Below are 20,113 nucleotides of genomic sequence, written 5' to 3' on the forward strand. Positions count from 1 at the left end.
ACATTAACTTGTAATGTTACTCAATCAATACACCTTAAATTTCACTGTGACAACTTTGACCATTACTTCAGTTTTTATATGACACACTTTTATTAATGAGTGGATCTTTTTATGCGTTTATATATATTAATTTCAACTGGAATATGTGAAATGAAGAAATTCTAATCGTCACTCAGAGAAAAAAAAAAGCGTTGCAGAGCGTAGTTCCTGTGGGCTCCGACAACACTAAACCCCTGAACTTGCCTGAGAAGGACTAAATGCACAAACCTGCTATTTTTAAATATCCCACAGAGAGACTCTCACTGCAGCCTGTTCTATTTTGCTCTCAAAATGTTGGCATGCAGCCTCGTTCTGTTGCAATAAATAAGGAGCAGACTTCTTACTGTGTCACCGGTAATGAGGAAATACAGTGAGTACTGGGCGGAGCAGTGAGTCACAACAACCCTGCCCGCATGAAAGAGTACTGTTTGCGGTGTAAACGCTAGTGTCTAGCTTCCATGTCTGAAGGGTTACTTTTGGTTAAATGTAACACACTGAAAGTGTTTGGTGGAAACGGGGCTTGAGGTGGTCAAGAAAAAACCAAGAGAGATTATTCATGTGCACTCTGACAGTAGCAGATCTTCCTGTAGCCGACCTAGATAGCAGCCTTTTCAACAGCTCTTGTTCTTGTTAGTAATACATAGAATAAAAATTAAAAGATTTTTTGGGGAGACAGGGGGGACAACACCAGGGGAAGCTTGCCTAAGGTGCTGAATGTGCTAGGTCTGCCACTGCACACTGAAGTGGCTCTCAAAGTGATGACAGTTATAAATAAGTGATTACTGATAATTAAAATTATGGGATGGGGACGCCCCTTTTAACAGTCAAATGTGGATTTTCTATTCACAAGGTTTTGCAAATTTACTTGAAAAAGTGACATGATTTATTTAGTTGTATATTAAATGCATTTAATGCTTTCAAAGGCATGAAATTACACCTAATCATTATCAGAATAAGGTTTATTAGTAGGCAGGTCTGCACTTATGAATGAATGAATGACTTTATTTCAAACCAAAACTGATAAAAAAAGTAGTAGGTAGAAGTAAAACTTGTATGCCCCTGACCTTTCCTTACATTTCTCCTTTTAACTCATATATTATTTAAACAAATTCCCAAATTTATATACAACTAATATACAACTATACCCAGTCTGTTTACCACCCAGTTAAATAAATGAGTAATAAACCCAGACACAACCTTTCCTCATCTGTATATCTGCCAAAAATATCTTTTTTGTATAGTTTTTTTAATTGATTTATACTTGTGCTTTGTTTTTACCTTGCAAGGAACTGCCTTGGTATTTGGTGCATAAATATGTACAAAATAGGTGATAAAGAATAAGACCGCTGTTTTGTGCAGGTTGTGCATTTCCTAGAATGAATGAATGATTGGTAAATTACTCGACCATCACTTTTGGTATCATTTAGGAACTCCATAATTTACAGCTGTCATTTAACCAACTAATTGCTATATATCTCACTTAATGGTATTTAAGTGGCTTGTGGAAGATATAGTTTCAGATCAGTGTGGTACATGCAACTCTGGAAACATGTTTAATGACACACTTGATAATTATTCCACTATTCATCAAAATATACAACGTTTGTTTAAGATTAAATGACACTACAGTTAGTCTTCTTAATGTCCCACATGCAATATTGTGGAGCTTTATTTAGTTAATATGTGCTAAACCACACATAATAATAAAACCATTCCGTTATTATTTCAATTCAGTCATTTAATTATCACATGAATTTATACAATACTATATTAAACTCGTTGGCAGTGAGTTTATTTCAGTACTCTAGACCATGAAAGTGTTGGATAAATAATAGGATGTGAAATTTAGGCGCCTCTACATGTGCACAGCATCATGAAGCTCAGTTGCAGTTTCCTTTAGGTACCTTGACAACCCGCGGTGGCGGATCTCATTTTTCACACGTCCTTCTCCCACACCCGCCCGTTCCAGATTCCCCTGGGACGCAAAGCAAGCGCTCCACATTGTAGCTATGGTAGCATAGCACTAGCTAGCTAAGCTTGTATTTGCGAGCAGCCGACATGGAAAGCAGCGAGGGGTGAGTGTTCACTACGGTCTCTAAATCAAGTTTACCGTCTGATTTGTCTTTGAGAGCATCTCTAGCAGATACCATGCAGTTTGTTTCTCAGACACCTGCATCGGTCAGTCAGCAGATGAGACTTTATCCATGCTAATGCTAGGCTAACCTAGCAATGCTAGCCTGCACTCACTTGCAGCAAGCCTCAGTTTGTTGTGTTTTAGCTGCCCTGCCTCCCCGGAATATGTCTCATTACAGTGTCAGTGAAGTCATAGAGGGTTATATTTGCAGTTACTCTGTGTACCGGGATTAAATGGGAAGCTAGCAAAGTAATTTGACGGGATTTTGGCTTCCCAAGTGTCCTTTGTTGTGCTAACCCGTAGCTGCAGACTCTGCAGTTCAGACTCTTGCAGCTGCTTCAGCATCAAATTTACACTGGCTAATTGTTATTCTTTTAAGTAGTGTTGTATAACAGCCAGGTGGTACATCCGCACGAGTCATTTATTAGCTGTTTGTTTGGGAGAGCAGTTTCATCATCAGCTCCTGTGTCCATGTGTGCACAGGTAAACAAAGGTAACATATTGAAGTCAGTGAGTGGTTTGTACACATGTCATTCTGTGCAGTGTGCAAGGTTTAGCTGCAGCTCATCTCAGATAGATGATCTCTGTCTGCATTGCATGCACTGGTGCTTTAAATGCACTCATGCAAACCCTCCATCTCTGACCGCTGTGGTCTGAATTATGACATAAAAAGGGCAGAAATCAGGGATGTAGTGATGTTTATTCTTATCAGTATACATTTCTCATGAGAAGAGTAAGCTTAAACCCATATAAAATAATCATTCTGATCTTTAAAGTAATGACATGTTATCCAGTTCAGTGCAGTTAATTCCCTTGTGGATGGACCCTCTCAGCAGATTAAATATGCTCTTTGGCAAAGAAAATAAACAGGAAATTCCTCTGTTACTCAGGAAGTGAAACCAAGGAGATTCCTCTAGATGCCATATGCACAGAACAGACCAACATAATAAATGTACAGAAATCAGAGAGAGTAATGTTTATTCTTCAAATCGATATGTGCTGACAGACATCAGTATGAATTTCTATATATATATCTCATCAGTATACATTTCTCATGAGTGTTTGCAGACATTGCAGGCAGGGTTACAACTAGGATCAAGAGAAATGTTAAGAATCATTAGTATGGTAGGGATCCCTCCTACAGCACAGACAGACATGCAATAGATGTCGTGTGTACAGGTCTACAGGACATAAGAAGATGGTGTCTACAGACTCTTTTCAGTGTTGTGTATCAGATATAAATATTCAAATGTGTAAAAACACCCATTTCCTAAAGAGATTTCAATCACAACAACACTGGTCAGTTTTTGATCAAATAAATAGTAGTATTTTTTAAACAACGATTTGCTGTGCAATTAATCATGTATGAGTGAGACAGAGAAGATTAAGTGTAGGTATTTAAAGTGATGTTAACATATCCATTTTTCTTCCTCTCTCCTCAGAATGGAAGTGGATGGCTGGGACTCCAGTCTGGAGGAAGAGTTGGGCATTTCTCTGGATGAGCTGAAGAAGTGGATCGACGAGGCCGTGGAGAAGAGCGAGATCGTGCAAAAGAAAAAGGCTCAGCTGACAGAGCTCAAAGAATGGGTGGAGCAGAAAGAAGAAGAGGAGGCGAAGACGGACATGCTTCTCAACGATGCCAACTTGTAAGTAGACATGAACCTCTTCCCAAAGACTACTTATTTACAGTTGTGTGGTTTTAGTGTATATACATTATTTTTACAAGGATAAATGTCCTCTGTAGTTCAGTACTTATTATTTTTATGTATCTTCTCGGTTGCTAGCATTGCAAATAGGGCTGCGCCCAACTACGAATTTTCCCAGTCGACCAATAGTCGTCCTTTAGGACCATTAGTCGACTAGTCGCCCACATGTTTACGATATTAATTTAAATATTAAATGATATATTTTGGGCGGGGCAACACAATGGTTTGAGTTCAAGGTGTGAGAAAGAATAGTATTAGTAACATTGTTAACACTGTGCTACATTACAGAGAAATACAAAACCGTACTAATGAACCTTCATTAATATAGGCCTATATTTTATCTACAAGTGCACGTCACACACTGAGCGAGCCGCCTGTTAATGACGCTGTCGGCAAAGCAGTAATGATTGTGCTAAGTAGCTAATGGGCATGTAGCTACTTCCATGTTTCAGATGATACGTCATGTTTGTAGTCGACCAATGAAGATGAGTTTACATATCACCTTGGGTTCGTCCTTCACCTTCTCAAAATGATCCCACACTTTGGATTTCCTGCCCGAAATGTTATTAACTAGCCTGTGGAATAACCGCAGGTACCAGCCCTGTAAATTAGGGGCCGTACACATGCTGCATCTTTAACTGCCTTGAAAAGGTGTGTGTAGGCCTATCATCAGTGGGACAGATGTAAAGCTCTTGGTAGCTCTACACTAACATGATCAACTTTCCCGTATTCATCAGACTGAATATGTACAGAAGGGAAAGATATCTGTCGGCTGTGATTGGTTTGTAACGTGACTCCTGTCTGACTGCTGAGCGTGGCCTCTTCCTGTGTCTGCCCTTTCAAATTAAATTCCCACATGGTCCAGTCATATAGGTTTTGATTTATTGTGACAAGGTGCAGCTCCTAATAGAGTTTCATGGTTGTTGTTTGTGTGTGTGTGTGTGTGTGTGTGTGTGTGTGTGTGTGTTTTTCTCTGTGACTAAGTGACCAATGAAATCTTGCCGACTAATGACCTTTCTGGTCAACTAACATTTGGTCGACTATTAGGGGGCAGCCCCAGTACCTGCCATTACAGAGAGCTGATCCAATACCAGTGTTCTCTTTTGATTGAAGTTAAAATCAGTAAACCTCAGTTCAAAACTAATTGGAGTCAATTGTATGGAAGGTAACATGAGGCCAGGGATTTCTATGGTACTATAAGAAAAGCTTGAATCAGCTGTGGCTGAATGAATGTAGTGGTAACACAGAATTTTACACATTAACAACCTGTATTTGATAAGATCTGTAGCGTTATGCCAGATACACAACCTGATACTGATCCACTGGACGGGATCAGTGCAAACCTGGTTGTACAGTTCTTGTTTTTACAGGCTCACATTTTTTTCTTCCCCAGGTCCTTATTGGAGTGTGAGAAGCTCGTGAAGGAAACTTATCATAAGAATGGCCTTGTTTACCGAGAGAGCAGCTCAGAGGATGAGGGGGGCGGAGGAAGCGTGGTGTCCTCTGAGGTCATTGAGATAGACGATGATGACGACGATGATGTGATTGCTGTTGGCTGTTGTGAGTCGGACTACTTTCAGTTACAATTTCATCACTACTATGACATAAAAACAATCAGAGTATTAAATATTTTCTGTTGTTTTTAATGTTTCAGTGGTTCCTCCAAAGACGCCTGTCACTCCTGTCAAAGACTCAGTGGTGAGAGCAACAGAAAGCTCAGTTTGTTTTTATTCCTCATTGCTAAATGTTTATTTTTGGTTATGACTGCGCATTTAGATGTGGTAAAATGTTGTGTTTCTTGAAAAGCCCTTCTTCTATTTTAAAACTTAGTTGTTTTAAAACCTTTTCAACTTATTTCTAACAGATACTGTAGATTATCTACCATGAGTGATGCAGCCTATGAGCCAATCAAAACAATGTCTCTTTATGTAATTTAATCGTAGCACACATTGTTAAATTACCTGCCCTACTTTTGTGGAAACCAGGAATATCTAAAGACACATTACGCCACAAGAGAATACAAGTAAACATTGTATCTATTGTAACACAGTGTACTTGTTACTTGTGAAATTTAGAGTGAGCTAGCTAATAAGGGGTTAAAATTATGTAACCCCATTTTGCCCCCCTACAGCACAGATGCTGTCAGAAGCCTCTGCTTGTTGGTCTGTTAAACAGTTCAGTCCTCCACAGTTCGTTTTAGTTCTTCTCAAGATCAGGTGTGTGGTGTGTGAGTTATGTGGTGGCTACCTGGGTAGTGTGTTTGTTGAGATCTCATGCTTATCTGTCCTGAAGTAAGGTTGTTGTCACTCCCAGTGTCGTGGCAAACTAGGCCGCAGATCCTAAATCGTGTCATATCAGAAATAATCTCAGACTGAAATAAACCAACCTGCACACAGCAGGGGAAATATCTCCCGTTACTACTGTGCAACAATTTAGTTATCGTTAGCAACTGTATTTCTTCTTACTCTCTATCTGCATCAGTGACTCAATTCAAATGATTTATAACTTAAATCCACTGTGTTTAACACAACACACTGTAAAACAGTTAATATATTAGCACATATGAATTAAAATGCATTCACATTTTACACAAAATGGTTAAATCTTCCATTAATAATAAGTTACAGCAAAGTAGTTTCTCACTGAAACCTGCTTCTTCATTGCATGAGGCAGAAGAAAATGGCGTCTGCAGCATTGCTATCACTCAAAGAACGCTCCTGCTCACATCGAAAACTACTTTTACACTTGCTCAGATATCTCCGACTGGTTTATGGTACTCTTAAGGCAAAGAAACGCAACACAAACTAAAGCAGTGGTCTAACAGGATGACACAGGATTGATGTTTACACATGGCTAATTGCTATCTTATCGTGCTAGCGCAAGATATGAACTCAACAACTCACCAGAGATTCACAGATTCATCCAAAACAGGCACATCGACGTCAAAATAGTCCTTCGATGTTACACCCAGTTACACAGAGAAAAGAAAATTACAAGTAGTGTAGTGTAGTACAGAACTCCTGACACAGTGCTTATGGAGGCTCTGAAACATTTGTCAAGCTCCTTCTCTGTTGAGCGCATGCGTAGTGTCTCTGTCCGTGTCCTCCTGCCACGTCCTCTCTACTATTTACTTGGACCCACTGGCATTACACTGTGTTATAATACCCCCCTCTAGCAACCAGTGTCTGGTCAGTTCAATGTGGGTTACATTCTTATCCCACTTTAGACTGAATAATGCAGTTAAAAATGTAACAGTGGAGCTATTTAGATAAAATGTAATTATCCTAAACCAAAATGTTGTGCCCTGAATTATCAATATGCATAACAAAATAAATTTATACATCTTAAAAATACGCTATTTATACATATATTGTAACATGAAATGCATTGACATAGTAAAATACAATAATAGTAAAAATATTTTAAAAAATGTTCCAAATTACGAGCAATTCATTAACTGTGTAAGTCATACTAGTATGTTAAAAAAAACTGTTAGTGTGTTACAAATGTAAGAAATTACAGGCATAAAATATACTGTGTGAATGCAGTGCTTAGTGAACTGTATGAATTTTTATGCATGCGGAGCAGTACGCTGTCTGATGTCACAGCAGGGGAAATGTTTGCTGTTTTCCAACTGAACTCAAACTACACTGCTCAAAAAAAATTTAGGGAACACTTCATGGTCACAGTGTAACACCCAGTCAGTTAAACGTCAGGGATCTCAATATGTCCGTTTAGGAAACAGAAGTGATTGTGAATCAGTTTCAGCTGCTTTGGTGCAAATCAAAGTGACAACAGGTGCAATGGAGAGGCAAAAGCAAGACAACCCCCAGAAAGGGAATGGTTTTGCATGTGGTAGCCACAGACAGTTGCTCTCTCCTTATCCTTCCTGACTGATTCTGCTCTAGTTTTGTGTTCTGCAAGTGTCCTTGTCACTACTGGTAACACGAGGCAGTACCTGCAGCCCAATCAGGTTGCACAGGTAGTCCAGCTCCTCCAGGATGGCTCATCCATACGTGCGGTCGCAAGAAGGTCAGCTGTGTCTCCCAGCACAGTCTCAAGAACATGGAGGAGATACCAGAAGACCTTGGGTATTAACCCAGCGGCACGACTAGTATCTGCTCCTTTGTGTGAGGAGGAACAGGAGAAGCACTGCCAGAGCCCTACAAAATGACCTCCAGCATGCTGCTGGTGTGCATGTTTCTGACCACACTGTCAGACTCCATCAGGGTGGCATGAGGGCCTGGTGTCCTCTAGTTGGACCTGTGCTCACAGCTCAGCACTGTGCAGCTCAATTTGCCAGAGAACACCAGAATTGGCAGGTCTGCCATCGGCGCCCCATTCTCTTCACAGATGAGAGCAGGTTCATACTGAGCACATGACAGGTGTGAAAGAGTCTGGAGATCCTGTGGTGAACGTAATGCTGCCTGTAACATCCTCCAGCATGACCGGCTCAGTGGTGGGTCAGTGATGGTCTGGGGAGGCAAATCCTTGGAGAGTCACACAGACCTCCATGTCATAGCCAGCGGTGCCCTGGCTGCTGTTAGGTACCGGGATGAAATCCTCAGAGCGTTTGTCAAACCTCATGCTGGTGCAGCGGGCCCTGCGGTCCAGGACAGTGCCCAGCCTCATGTGGCCACAGTGTGTAATCAGTTCCTGGATGATGACGGCATTGATGCCATTTACTGGCCCTCTCATTCCCCTGAACTAATTCCAACTGAGCACCTATAGGATGTTATGTACATGTGCATCACTGCTCTGTGTGTGCAGATGATGACGTCCTGTTTATTTATCTTGCCAGTTAAAAGCCTCCACAGTGCTGCAGAAAACCACCCAGCAAGTGCAGAAGTTAGTCCAAATGGTCAACAAGCCTTCACAAGGTGCTCCATTGCTTCGATCTCCATCACAGACTCTGTCCCAGTCAGGTCAGCACACGTATACTTCCTCAGGTAACGTTACATGGTTCATACCTTTGTGAAATTAGATTTGATGCTAACAGCGTGTTTGGCTTTTCCAACCCTTCAGGTATTCAGGGTTCAGTGCCAGCAGTGTTTGTGTCCCAGGTTCCGTCTCAGTCGATGACCCAGCCCAATCCAAACATGGCAGAAGATGAGCTCAGAGTCGGGATGACCATTCTGGGAAAGAAACGCACCAAGACCTGGCACAAAGGCACCCTCGTAGCTATCAGCCCTATCGGTGTGTTAACAAAACCTTTTGTTCCTCTGTTAGGTTCTTTAAGACTTTGAACTTTGAACAATTGATGTTTAATGTATATATTATTATTTACTGTATTTATTCTGTACTTGCCATCTTTAATACAACACACCCTCTGTCTCATTTCAGGAAACGGTTTATACAAGTATAAAGTGAAGTTTGATAAAGGGAAGAGTCTGCTGTCTGGCAATCATGTGGCCTTCGAGTATAACCCCACGCTGGAGATTCTGTATGTCGGGGCTCGTGTAGTTGCCAAGTACAAGGATGGCAACCTGGTGTGGCTCTATGCTGGAATAGTAGCAGAGATGCCTAATAACAAGAATCGTATGAGGTGAGCGGACAGAGCTTAAGGCTGGGGATGCTGATGGGATGTGCGTGGTTGATGTTAGTGCTGCACCAGTACTGTTGAGCTGTTTTTGAGGCCAATATCAATGTTTCAGAGTTAAAAGAATCTGATATATCTACAATATACCATCATTATTTTAATAAACACATAACTACTTGTGTTGTATGTGTTTCAGGTTTTTGATTTTCTTTGACGATGGCTATGCTTCTTATGTGACACTACCTGAGCTCCACCCAGTTTGCCGCCCATGTAAGTGCCCATTTTTCTATGTTCTCCTCATCTCTTGTAATCTGTAAAGTCCAAAAAATTCTAGCCATCACAATTTAGATGTAACATGAGATAAAGCTGAAGAAGATGAATTGAAATGAGCTTGTGGTGGTTTTTATGCGTCTGCGCTGGCGATAGCTGAGGCTGGAGAAATTTTGTTTTCGGGTTGTCACTCTGTCCATAACATGCATCCCATTTTCTTGAATTAATATCTCAAGAATTGACTCAAGAAAGAAGTGATTAGATTTTGGTGACCAATGGTCAAGGTCACTGTGACATTGTTTTTCTCATTCTTATGAACGTTATAGCTCAAGGATGCCATGAGAGAATTTTTGGCACAGGCGTTCACTTGGTCTAAAGATGAATGGTAAATGGACTGCCCTTTTATGGTGCTTTTCTAGTCTTCCGACCACTCAAAGCGCTTTTACATTACATGTCACATTCACCCATTCACACACATAGTCCCACACTGGTGGCCGAAGCTACCATACATGGTGCCACGTGCTACTCAGTAACCATTCACACACACTCACACACCGATGAAACAGCCACTGCAAACAGTTTGGGTTTGGGTTCAGTATCTTTCCCAAGGATACTTTGACATGCAGACTGGAGGAGCCGGGGATCGAACCACTAATCTTCCAATTAGTGAACGGCCCCCTCTCTGAGCCACAGCCACCCCCTGAACTGATCAGATTTTGGTGGTCATATCTCAGAGGTCAAGTTCAGTGTTCATTCTTGTGAACGTGATATCTCAAGAACACCTTGAGGGAATTTTTTCAAATTTGGCACAAACATTCACTTGGACACAAAAGGTCAACGTCAGTGTGACCTCACAAAACACATTTTTGGCCATTAATCTTGGATGCTGATTGTTTAGAGCTTTTGTGCTGTCAGGGGAAAAAGGTGTGTGGAGCATCCATGTTTTCACAGACATGGATGTAAACTGTGAGAGAAACTTAACTGGTGCATGAAAGCCCTAAGCCCTGTCTTTTAAATGATCAAAAGGCGGCTGCAGTAGCTGCAAAAATCAGAAACTGTATTCATGTTTATTGATGTGTTTGCACCTCTGCAAATGCTGCATTAAATTGTCTGTAGATTTTTGAGAGCCAAGTGGTGGTAAAAAAAGAAAATGGATAAATTGATCAAAGAGTGAGCTCATTGTTGTTTTCACAGTAAAGCGTACCTGGGAGGACATAGAGGATGCATCGTGTCGAGACTTCATCGAGGAGTACATCACCGCGTATCCCAGCAGGCCTATGGTGCTCCTGAAGGTTGGACAGATAATCAAGACAGAGTGGGAGGGAACCTGGTGGAAGAGCAAAGTGGAGGAGGTTGATGGAAGCTTAGTCAAGATCCTCTTTTTGGTATGTCATTGCTAGTGTCCCCATAAGTCTCAATAATTCGACTAGATACTCGTTGATCAGGACAGCAGCTGATAGCATTCTGTTGTTTTGTGTTGGTCAGGATGACAAAAGGAGTGAGTGGATCTATAGAGGCTCCACCAGGTTGGAGCCAATGTTCAACCTGAAGATGACCACAGCCAACACCCAGGAGAAGAAGCTAGCTGGCCAGCAGAGGACACGACCTAACATGGGTAACATTTTGGCTTTGCCCTGTTAATCTGTGTCATAAAGTCCCATTTCAACCTTTGCTATTTATTATATATATATTTTAGTGATCTCATTTTAACTTTATATCTTTCTTTCTTCTAATCTCCAGGGGCGTTGAGGAGTAAAGGCCCAGTGGTTCAGTACACCAGTGACGGACTTGTTGGAGCCTCTCCTGTCAAAACGCCACAGGCCTCGCCCTCACAGACACCGCAGCAACAACTGCGTCCTCAATCCCAACAATCCCAACAAACCCAACAAATCCAACAAACCCAACAAATCCAACAAACGCAACAAACCCAACAGAGCCTTCAGTGTTCTCAGCCTCAACGTATTGAGTAAGTGATGCTTATTAAACATCTAGCACTAACTAGGGCTGAACGATTCATCGAATATTAATCGTGGTCAGGATTTTGGCCTCACAAAAAATGAACATGATTGACTGCGATATTAACATTTAAAATGAGTGCTCCACTCATAGAAGACTCGTGTAACAAATAGGGCACTTCCTAAACCTAACAGCCAGCCTCTACTTTTGAAGAGCTGCTATGCTGCTACATGTCCACCCTGCAGCAGCAGTCTATGAAAAACTGCGACTACAGACGGGCAATACGAAAATCATCCATCATCAACCATCATCAGCTGTTGTTTGCACGTATTTCAGATTTACAGTGCATTAGGCTTGTGTCTGTGTTGCAAAGCAACACAACTAACTCCTTAAACCACCCGAAAAAACTGACTGCAGTAAGATGAATTCACAAAGGCAAAGAAGAATAATATCGCTAACATTACCTCACTGAATCCCCATCCATGTCTAGCGTCAACTCAGTGCATCCTAGTACCGTGACCACTGTAAAAAATAATACATTGGCAGAGACGTATCCATAAGAGATGCACTGTTTAAGTCTTATTTTGATGCAAGGATTTTTTGATTAATAGGAATGTTAGCACAAGGTGAAAGTGAAAACAGTGCGCTCTTGATTTAGGGTGCTTTCAGACCTAGAGTGGTCTTGCTTTGGTCTGAATCAGGGACTCATTTTGTTATAAAGCTGCATAATTGCCTAGAGTTGGTTCATGTTCTCACGGCAGCATTTACAAGCAGACCGGATCAAATGCCTTGTGTGAGAGGCAGGGGGCAAACGAACTTGAGTTTGACTGACCCGAACCAAACAGGGCAGAAAGCACTCTTATTTTGTTTAAAATGTTTTGGCGCAGCTTTGAGAAGATGAATTCAGGTGAAGAAGAACTTTATTTTAGTCTTATTTTGGTGCATATATTTGTACATGAGCAGGAATCTAGCTCAACATGGACGTGAAAGCAGCCCTCTGTCTATTTAAATATGAAAGTGCAATAAAAACATTGTGTCCCAAAAAAGAGTGTATAATCGTGAGAAATAATTGTGGTCTCAATATTTATCAGGATAATTGTGATTATCATTTTGGCCATAAGCGTGCAGCCCTAGCACTAACACTTCTAAAGGCATTTTGTACTTTGGTTTTATTCTGTGTTTATTAAAAACATATTGATAAGTGAGAATAAGATGAGATTTTTAAATATTTTCTGTCTATTTCTTAAAGCAACAAACATCAGATGGCAAAGAAGAGTACTTCTCCGTTTGTCCCAGGGGTGGGAGGCACTCATGCTTCTAAAATGATGCAGTCTCTTACCTCCAGTCCCAGCAACCTCACTGGGTGAGTCCACATTATTGTTTGGTCAACTAAGTTGCTCCTTGTGACTCAGAAAAAAGAAAAGTGATCTCATCTTTGATGTTTTTAAATCTAACTGATCTTTTTCTCTTTTGTTTGTCAATCCATAGTGTAAGGATCTTGAGTGGCCAAAATACTGGTTCGCCCACTTACGCACAGCCATATCAGAGACTGATGCCCACTATGGCTCCCATCCCCCCTCCTATGACCCACACGATGGCCACCATCCCACATCAGCCTGCGTACCGTGCCCCGACGGACCGCATCTTCTACCTGGCACACACCTGTCAGCCCGCATGTCTGAATCGCGTCAGACCAGCAAAACCAGACATGCACAGAGGAAAGAACCCCCTCCTAACACCTCTACTGTACGATTTCAGACGCATGACCGGACGACGCAAAGTCAACCGCAAGGTAAATTTAAAAGAAGAGTAGAGGAATGTTTTTTTGCACTTTGCTAGAGTTTCTTCCTAAGCTTGAAATATTCAGTTTTCCCTTAACAAATCCTTGCTATTAAACTGAATTGTTAAACTGAAATGTTTTCACCCCTCAGATGTCCTTCCACGTGATCTACAAGGCTCCGTGTGGGCTTTGCCTGCGTAACATGGCAGAGATCCAACACTACCTCTTCCAGACGCGCTGTGACTTTATATTCTTAGAGATGTTCTGCCTAGACCCCTACGTGCTCGTGGACCGACCCTTCCAGCCACAGAGGCCATTCTATTACATTCCCGACATCACCATTGGAAAGGAGGACATCCCACTCTCCTGTGTCAACGAGATTGATTCCACCCCACCTCCTAAAGTAGCGTACAGTAAGTATTACATTGAGATGGATTCGTTTGTGCCAATATCAGACTACACAACATTTGTTGTCCTTCAAAATGATCACTGTTTCAGATAAGACAAAAAAAGGGGGAACTCCAGAGATTTATGGAAGCCCATTATTAGGCTGATATAGTGTAGTCTTCTCCTGGCATTAGTTTGATCACTGATGGGTGGATGAATACGATTTGTACACATAAGTACATCTAAACAACATATCAGGACACAAAGAGTTCAAATTTTAAACATTTGAAATGAATAGTTACCTCCCAGTTACAATGTTGATTGTTGAATAAAAAAATGTCCATGTTTATTTGCGTTTCATTTCTATTTGATCCCCTAGCCACTCCTGTTTTCCTTTTTAGGTTTTTATAATTTGTGTTATTTGTTTACTTGCCTTTTGTTTTCACAGGCCTTTAGCTTTCAGCTTCACCTGCAGGCCTTATTTGCAAAGGAAATAAAAATAAATCCAAACTGATTATGCATGCAGCTGAGTGCTGTTACCCTTCGCTGCTTTGAAAAATACTGTGAAATAAAGTCTTGCTTTCTTGCCTCTCTTTAAGGTAAGGAGCGTATTCCTGAAGACGGAGTATACATTAACACCAGTCCAGAGTTCCTGGTGGGGTGTGATTGCACTGACGGCTGTCGAGACAAGTCAGTGAAGTTGTTCACCCATGACCCCTCATTTTTGTTATTTCTCCCACTGTTAATATTCTGAACACATGTCTTTGTGTCTTTGTTGCAGGTCCAAATGCTCCTGCCACCAGCTGACCCTTCAGGCCACAGGTTGCACACCAGGGGCACAGATCAACCCAAATGCTGGATATTTGCACAAACGATTAGAGGAGTGCCTCCCCACAGGGTCAGACAGAAACGCACTCTCACTCCTCTTATCCTCATTACTTTTGAATATAAAAGCTAATTTGGTTTTCTAGTCTCATAGGTCGTGTCTCCTTTTCACCGTCTGATTTTTCTCTCTCTCTCAGGATCTATGAGTGTAATAAGAGGTGCAAATGTTGTGCTAAGATGTGCACCAACCGGTTAGTGCAGCACGGCCTGCAGGTGCGTCTCCAGCTCTTCAAGACCCAAAACAAAGGCTGGGGCATCCGCTGTCTGGATGATGTGGCCAAAGGTTCTTTTGTCTGCATCTATGCTGGTGAGGACTCATGAGAATGGCTCTGCAAGGACAGAGATGATGGAATCAGGCATCTTTATTCATCACAATACAACAGCAAATGACTTGATTGCAGAGTGACCTTCTCCTTTCTCCCTTCTTCTTCCACTTTACCAGGTAAAATCTTGACAGACGACTTTGCCGACAAAGAAGGTCTAGAGATGGGCGACGAGTATTTTGCCAATCTGGACCATATAGAGAGTGTGGAGAACTTCAAGGAGGGCTATGAGAGCGAGGCTCACTGTTCGGACAGCGAGGGGAGCGGCGTGGACATGTCGAGGATAAAAATCCAGCCATCTGCTTTAGCTTCTAACCCTGTGGGGAGACCGCCCAGAAAGGGTGAGTCCAAGTCCAAAGGTGAGAGATAATGGTGGTCCCTAATGTTGGTGGTGGGATCCTCTGCGGTGTTTAATCTCTTGACTACAGCTGGTATTTTATTCTCCTCTGTCTCCACATTATTTTTGTTGGTTTGTTTGTTTGTAGCTGTGGCCAGAAGCATTATGTTTTAGGGTGACTCGTAGTGTAGTGTCAGAAGACTAGAAAGGCACCATGTGACAGAACTCTATCCAAAACAGTCTTTCAGTGAAGCCAGCATGTTTCTCACTGGAAATAATTTACTGGAACCAACATTTTGATACAGTAATAACTTCAGTTTTATCCTAAAATACCCCTAACACCTTTTATTAAATTCCTTAAAAGTCTTCACTGCATATATTATTCTGTACATGTCTTGACAGACATGGATGTAAACTGCAGCTTGACTGGTTGGTAATGGAATATATAACCACGAGGCGGTAACTGTATTTTTTTTAATCTGTCACAGCCCAAACCCCAAGCTCATCAGGAGACAGCAATGACGACGATGACAAGGATTCAAAGAGCGAAGATGAAAGCGACAGTTCAGACGACACATTTGTGAAGGAGAACTACATCAGCTCCAGCTCCGTGTGGAGGAGTTACACCACACGGGGTCAGGTCAAGGGCAACAAGGAAGGTGAGCTGGTGGCGTCTTTAGGAGGTGTGGGAGGTGTGTTTAAAGGAATAGTTTGACATTTAAAAGCTATATTTAAAACTCACATGTTGATGATATTTGTTCAGAGCCAGGCCAGCTGATTCCCTCTGTTTCTAGTCTTTATGTTGAGCTAATCTAAAAGGCCTGAGGCTCCAGCTTCATATTTGATGTACAGACATGTAGTTTTGATCTTCTCTACCAAGTCTTGGCAAGAAACAGAGTAAGCGTGTGTGTTCATGCTGAGAGTCCGCCTGATGTTGTGTGTGTGTAAATGTGTAATATCTAAAGATTAATGGGTGATTACTATCAGTATCTGTTATCTGCAAATGCTTTATGACTTAATGAAAGTCTTTTTCATCACCTGACTGCACTGTTGGCATAACATGTTAAATTATTTCACAAAGCAGCAGCTGAGCAGTCGCGATGAAATTATCTCCCCTAAAAGAAAATTATTTTTTTCTGAATGATAAAACATTTTAATCTATTACAGTAGAAATAAAAACATATAAATCACAGTTTTTGTCATGCAATTTGAAATGAAAAATGTTTTTGATTGTCAGTAACAAAATGAGCAGTTACAAAACATTACTAGTTTTTTTTTTTTTTTTTTTTACCTTTAACATTTATTGAGTTTTTGTTTGTGCATACAACCACAGGTGTTGTTTATCAGAATGAGGGAGTAGGGGGAGGTAGAGTGTGTAGCCTGGTCCGGCGGGAGTTCAGTCGCACCGACGTCTCTCCTTGGCTCTGCCTTCCCTATGCTCCTTCTTACCTTTCTATCTACCTTTGCTCTCTCCTACTCTTCTATCCATCTAACCCTTTGGCTCCCAGTCAGACCCCCATGCGGCACTTTTACTTCCACTCATAGTCTTTAGTATTCAGTTCAATTCTATTTATAAAGCCCAATATCGCAAATCACAATTTTCCTCAGAGGCTTTTACAGCATACGACGGACCCTCACAGCGGATAAGGAAAAACTCCTCCCCAAAAAAAAACCTTTAACGGGGGAAAGAAAATGGTAGAAACCTCAGGAAGAGCAATTGAGGAGGGATCCCTCTTCCAGGACAGACAGACGTGCAATAGATGTCGAACAGAACAGATCAGCATAATACATTTACAGTAATACATATGACAAAATAATACGTAAAGAGAGACAATCAGAAATAGGGCGAAAACAGCAACAAAACAGTTGTGGTTACAAGTGTCTGTAATCAAACAATGGTGTGTACATTGGCAACATATTCTCACTCCCAATATCGTTCTATCTTTCTTAATACACCTGTTAATATGGGGAAATCTCTAGAGTGTTTCCCCTGAATTCATTTTCTGAATCAAGAGGTAGATTTGGAAGCTTTCTGCTCTGTCTCTTCACACACTTCTCCCCCTCCTGCCTCAGGGAGTCAAGACAGTAAAGATGGATTGAGCCTGTCAGCCAGAGGACCTGATGATGACAAGCCGCCGTCAATGCCAGAGGAGACGGGGAAAAGCAAAGTGGCTTCCTGGCTCACCAGCCAGAGCCTGAAGAAGGTGAGTACACAGAAGATAGAGTAATGATAATGTTTCACAGGACTGGGTCTTTTTAAAATAACTGCAGTGTCTCACAGAGAAATATAAACAGAATCCTGCTGTTTCTGCTTGTCAGACCTCTTATCTTAAAAATGTTTCTTTTGTAAGAGGGTAGTAAAAAGTGGCGATTGGAGATTTTATACGAATGTTCGACAACCTTTTCTTTTTCTGTTTTTCGTCACAGGATTCTGGAGACAGCAAGAGGTGTGTTGGACCTGCCAAAATACACTTACATAGATATTTAGTTTTTCTGGATTCCGCACATATTCTGTTAACTGTCTGATCAATGACGTCACCTAAAGTTAGATTGGTGTTAAGATTAATTGTTTGTCTTGCAGTCAAACAAAGTCAGAATCAGGGAAGAAGCAGGATGTGATGACTCTCTCTGACAGTGATGATGTTCAGACCATCAGCTCCGGATCTGAAGACAACAAGGAGAGAGAGAAAGTCCACACGGGTGAGGACAAGAGGAAATACTTGAACTTACATCACACTGATAGCGACCACATGGTTATAACCGTTTTAACTTTTTAATATCTTCTTGTTTTTGTTGCTGCTGTTCTGGTTCTTAGGTGTGACGAAGAAGCAGGTCGCAGTGAAATCTACACGTGGCATCGCCCTGAAGACCGGCCATGGGATGATGGTGAAAACGGGTGCATCTGGAGGCGGGGGAGGGCCGGGGGGTCAGGGAGGGAAAGCAGGACAGCAGGGACAGACTGGAGGAAGCGGGGAGAACGCTCCTAAAAACACCCGTCTGTTCTTTGATGGTGAAGAATCCTGCTACATCATTGATGCCAAGTTGGAAGGAAACCTCGGGCGTTACCTCAATGTAAGAGGATCTCAATGTGAAACCATCTGATGTCACTTTAATTATGTTCTTATGTGCTGATCTTTTATCATCTGTCTCCTCTTTGTATTACAGCACAGCTGTAGTCCCAACCTTTTCGTCCAGAATGTGTTTGTGGACACACATGACTTGCGGTTTCCCTGGGTGGCGTTCTTTGCCAGCAAGTGAGTTTTTATTTTTTATTTTTTATTTAAAGTTTGTCTCAGAGCTTGCTGTGAGTTTTTGTTTCCTTAGGAGCCTCAGGAGAATTATGCTCGGCTTTTCAGGGTGTTTAGACCCAAAAAAAAGGTGAAGAGTAAGCTTTTAACCAGGAACTGATTATGGCTGAGCTGACAACAATGATCACAGTGACCTTTTTATACAGTAGAAACTCCAACTATTGTGCCAGGAGAAGGAAGTTAATTTAAGTGCAGACAGACAGCTTTTTAACTTTTCCCCCTCCAGCGTTTCCAGCTGTAATTTTTAGACATTGTCGGACAAACAGTTCTGCTGACTACTAAGAGGAACTGTCCACTGGGCAGCTTCCCTAAGAACTAACATTTTTTAAAGGGCTTTTTTCTGTTTGCATTTGCACCACCAATAGGAATGATTAGTGAGTGAGTATATGCTCAGTAACGCTTGGACTTTACTGTCGGTCCATTCAGGAGCGTTTTCTTTCTCCTTAGTCATTAGTTCAAGGTCCACACAGTTTAATTGATTCAGTGTCATAACTGCGTTTGGCCATGTCGTCAAGCTAGTTTGCTGTCTCTGTTAACTGTCTATTATTCAATCACTCATCAGCAAGAAATTGGACTTCAGAATAAAAGCTTTGTGTCGGAAATTCACTGTTCTTCAAAATAAAGTGGGTTTTATACAGACTTGACACGTTCGCAAGTCACTTGCGGTCCATTCAGAATGGACCCATGACCCACCAGTTGGAAACCACTGTGCTGATATTCTTTGGTAGCTACCGACAGCTACCAGGGAAAACAAAAGCGCTGTCAACTTCCTGGTTTGGTTGCACAGTGGTTGACACACTTCCATTGTGCCGTAACTCGAGCCGTCTTTTTCCCAGGAGATCATCCCAGTTTTTCCCAGTGGCAGACAGTTGCATAGTGAAAGTGAGGCTTATAGGGAACCAGTCTAAACACTGATGACATCATTATTCTACAGCCATTACATTGTGCAGTCAACAATGACTTCATAAGTCAAAGCAAAAAACATGTGTTTCCACCTTAATGTAATAATCAATGCTCTGTATTGTCTTCATGTTAACATACTGATGCTTGTTTCATGGTGCAGGCGGATCCGTGCTGGCACAGAGCTGACCTGGGACTACAACTACGAGGTGGGCAGTGTGGAGGGGAAGGTGCTGCTCTGCTGCTGTGGATCCACTGAGTGCAGAGGACGGCTCCTGTGATCTGTCACCATCATGGACTTCACTGCCTCTTCTATATATGTAGGAAACTTAGAGGAACCCCTTCAACACTGTACCTTTGTGTGTATGTGTGCGTTGTTTTTTTTTTGTTGTTTTTTTTTTTAAGTTGAACCATAAATTTTACTACAGCTCTTTTGTTGCCTTTTATTTTATATGACCATGTTCCCTGATTTGTCTCATTTTATCCATGATGGGTTTTTTTTTTCTTTACATCTGAATAAATGCATTTTTCTTCAATGAATCAAAGGTT

At 41.6% G+C, this 20,113-nt stretch overlaps 1 protein-coding gene across 2 annotated transcripts; it reads left to right on the forward strand.

Annotated features, from left to right (window-relative positions):
* Positions 1-1,989: 1,989 nt before the first annotated feature.
* setdb1b (SET domain bifurcated histone lysine methyltransferase 1b) lies at positions 1,990-20,043 on the forward strand. Of its 2 annotated transcripts, none has more exons than XM_033641644.2 (25): positions 1,990-2,114; positions 3,616-3,819; positions 5,273-5,439; positions 5,534-5,577; positions 8,681-8,804; positions 8,905-9,075; positions 9,223-9,424; positions 9,615-9,688; positions 10,883-11,073; positions 11,174-11,303; positions 11,429-11,654; positions 12,894-13,007; positions 13,133-13,436; positions 13,576-13,837; positions 14,411-14,501; positions 14,593-14,709; positions 14,834-15,003; positions 15,139-15,378; positions 15,845-16,015; positions 17,430-17,560; positions 17,784-17,803; positions 17,938-18,056; positions 18,172-18,428; positions 18,522-18,610; positions 19,728-20,043. In XM_033641644.2, the coding sequence occupies exons 1-25, from the start codon at positions 2,098-2,100 to the stop codon at positions 19,843-19,845; spliced, it is 3,753 nt and encodes a 1,250-aa protein (XP_033497535.1). In that variant the 5' UTR covers positions 1,990-2,097; the 3' UTR covers positions 19,846-20,043. The 2 variants fall into 2 exon arrangements, with proteins under 2 accessions (XP_033497535.1, XP_033497536.1); XM_033641645.2 differs by having other exon boundaries at positions 15,139-15,360; positions 19,728-20,042.
* Positions 20,044-20,113: the final 70 nt, after the last annotated feature.

This window comes from Epinephelus lanceolatus, chromosome 10, assembly GCF_041903045.1.
Source record: "Epinephelus lanceolatus isolate andai-2023 chromosome 10, ASM4190304v1, whole genome shotgun sequence".
In the NCBI taxonomy this organism is placed as follows: Eukaryota; Metazoa; Chordata; class Actinopteri; order Perciformes; family Serranidae; genus Epinephelus; species Epinephelus lanceolatus.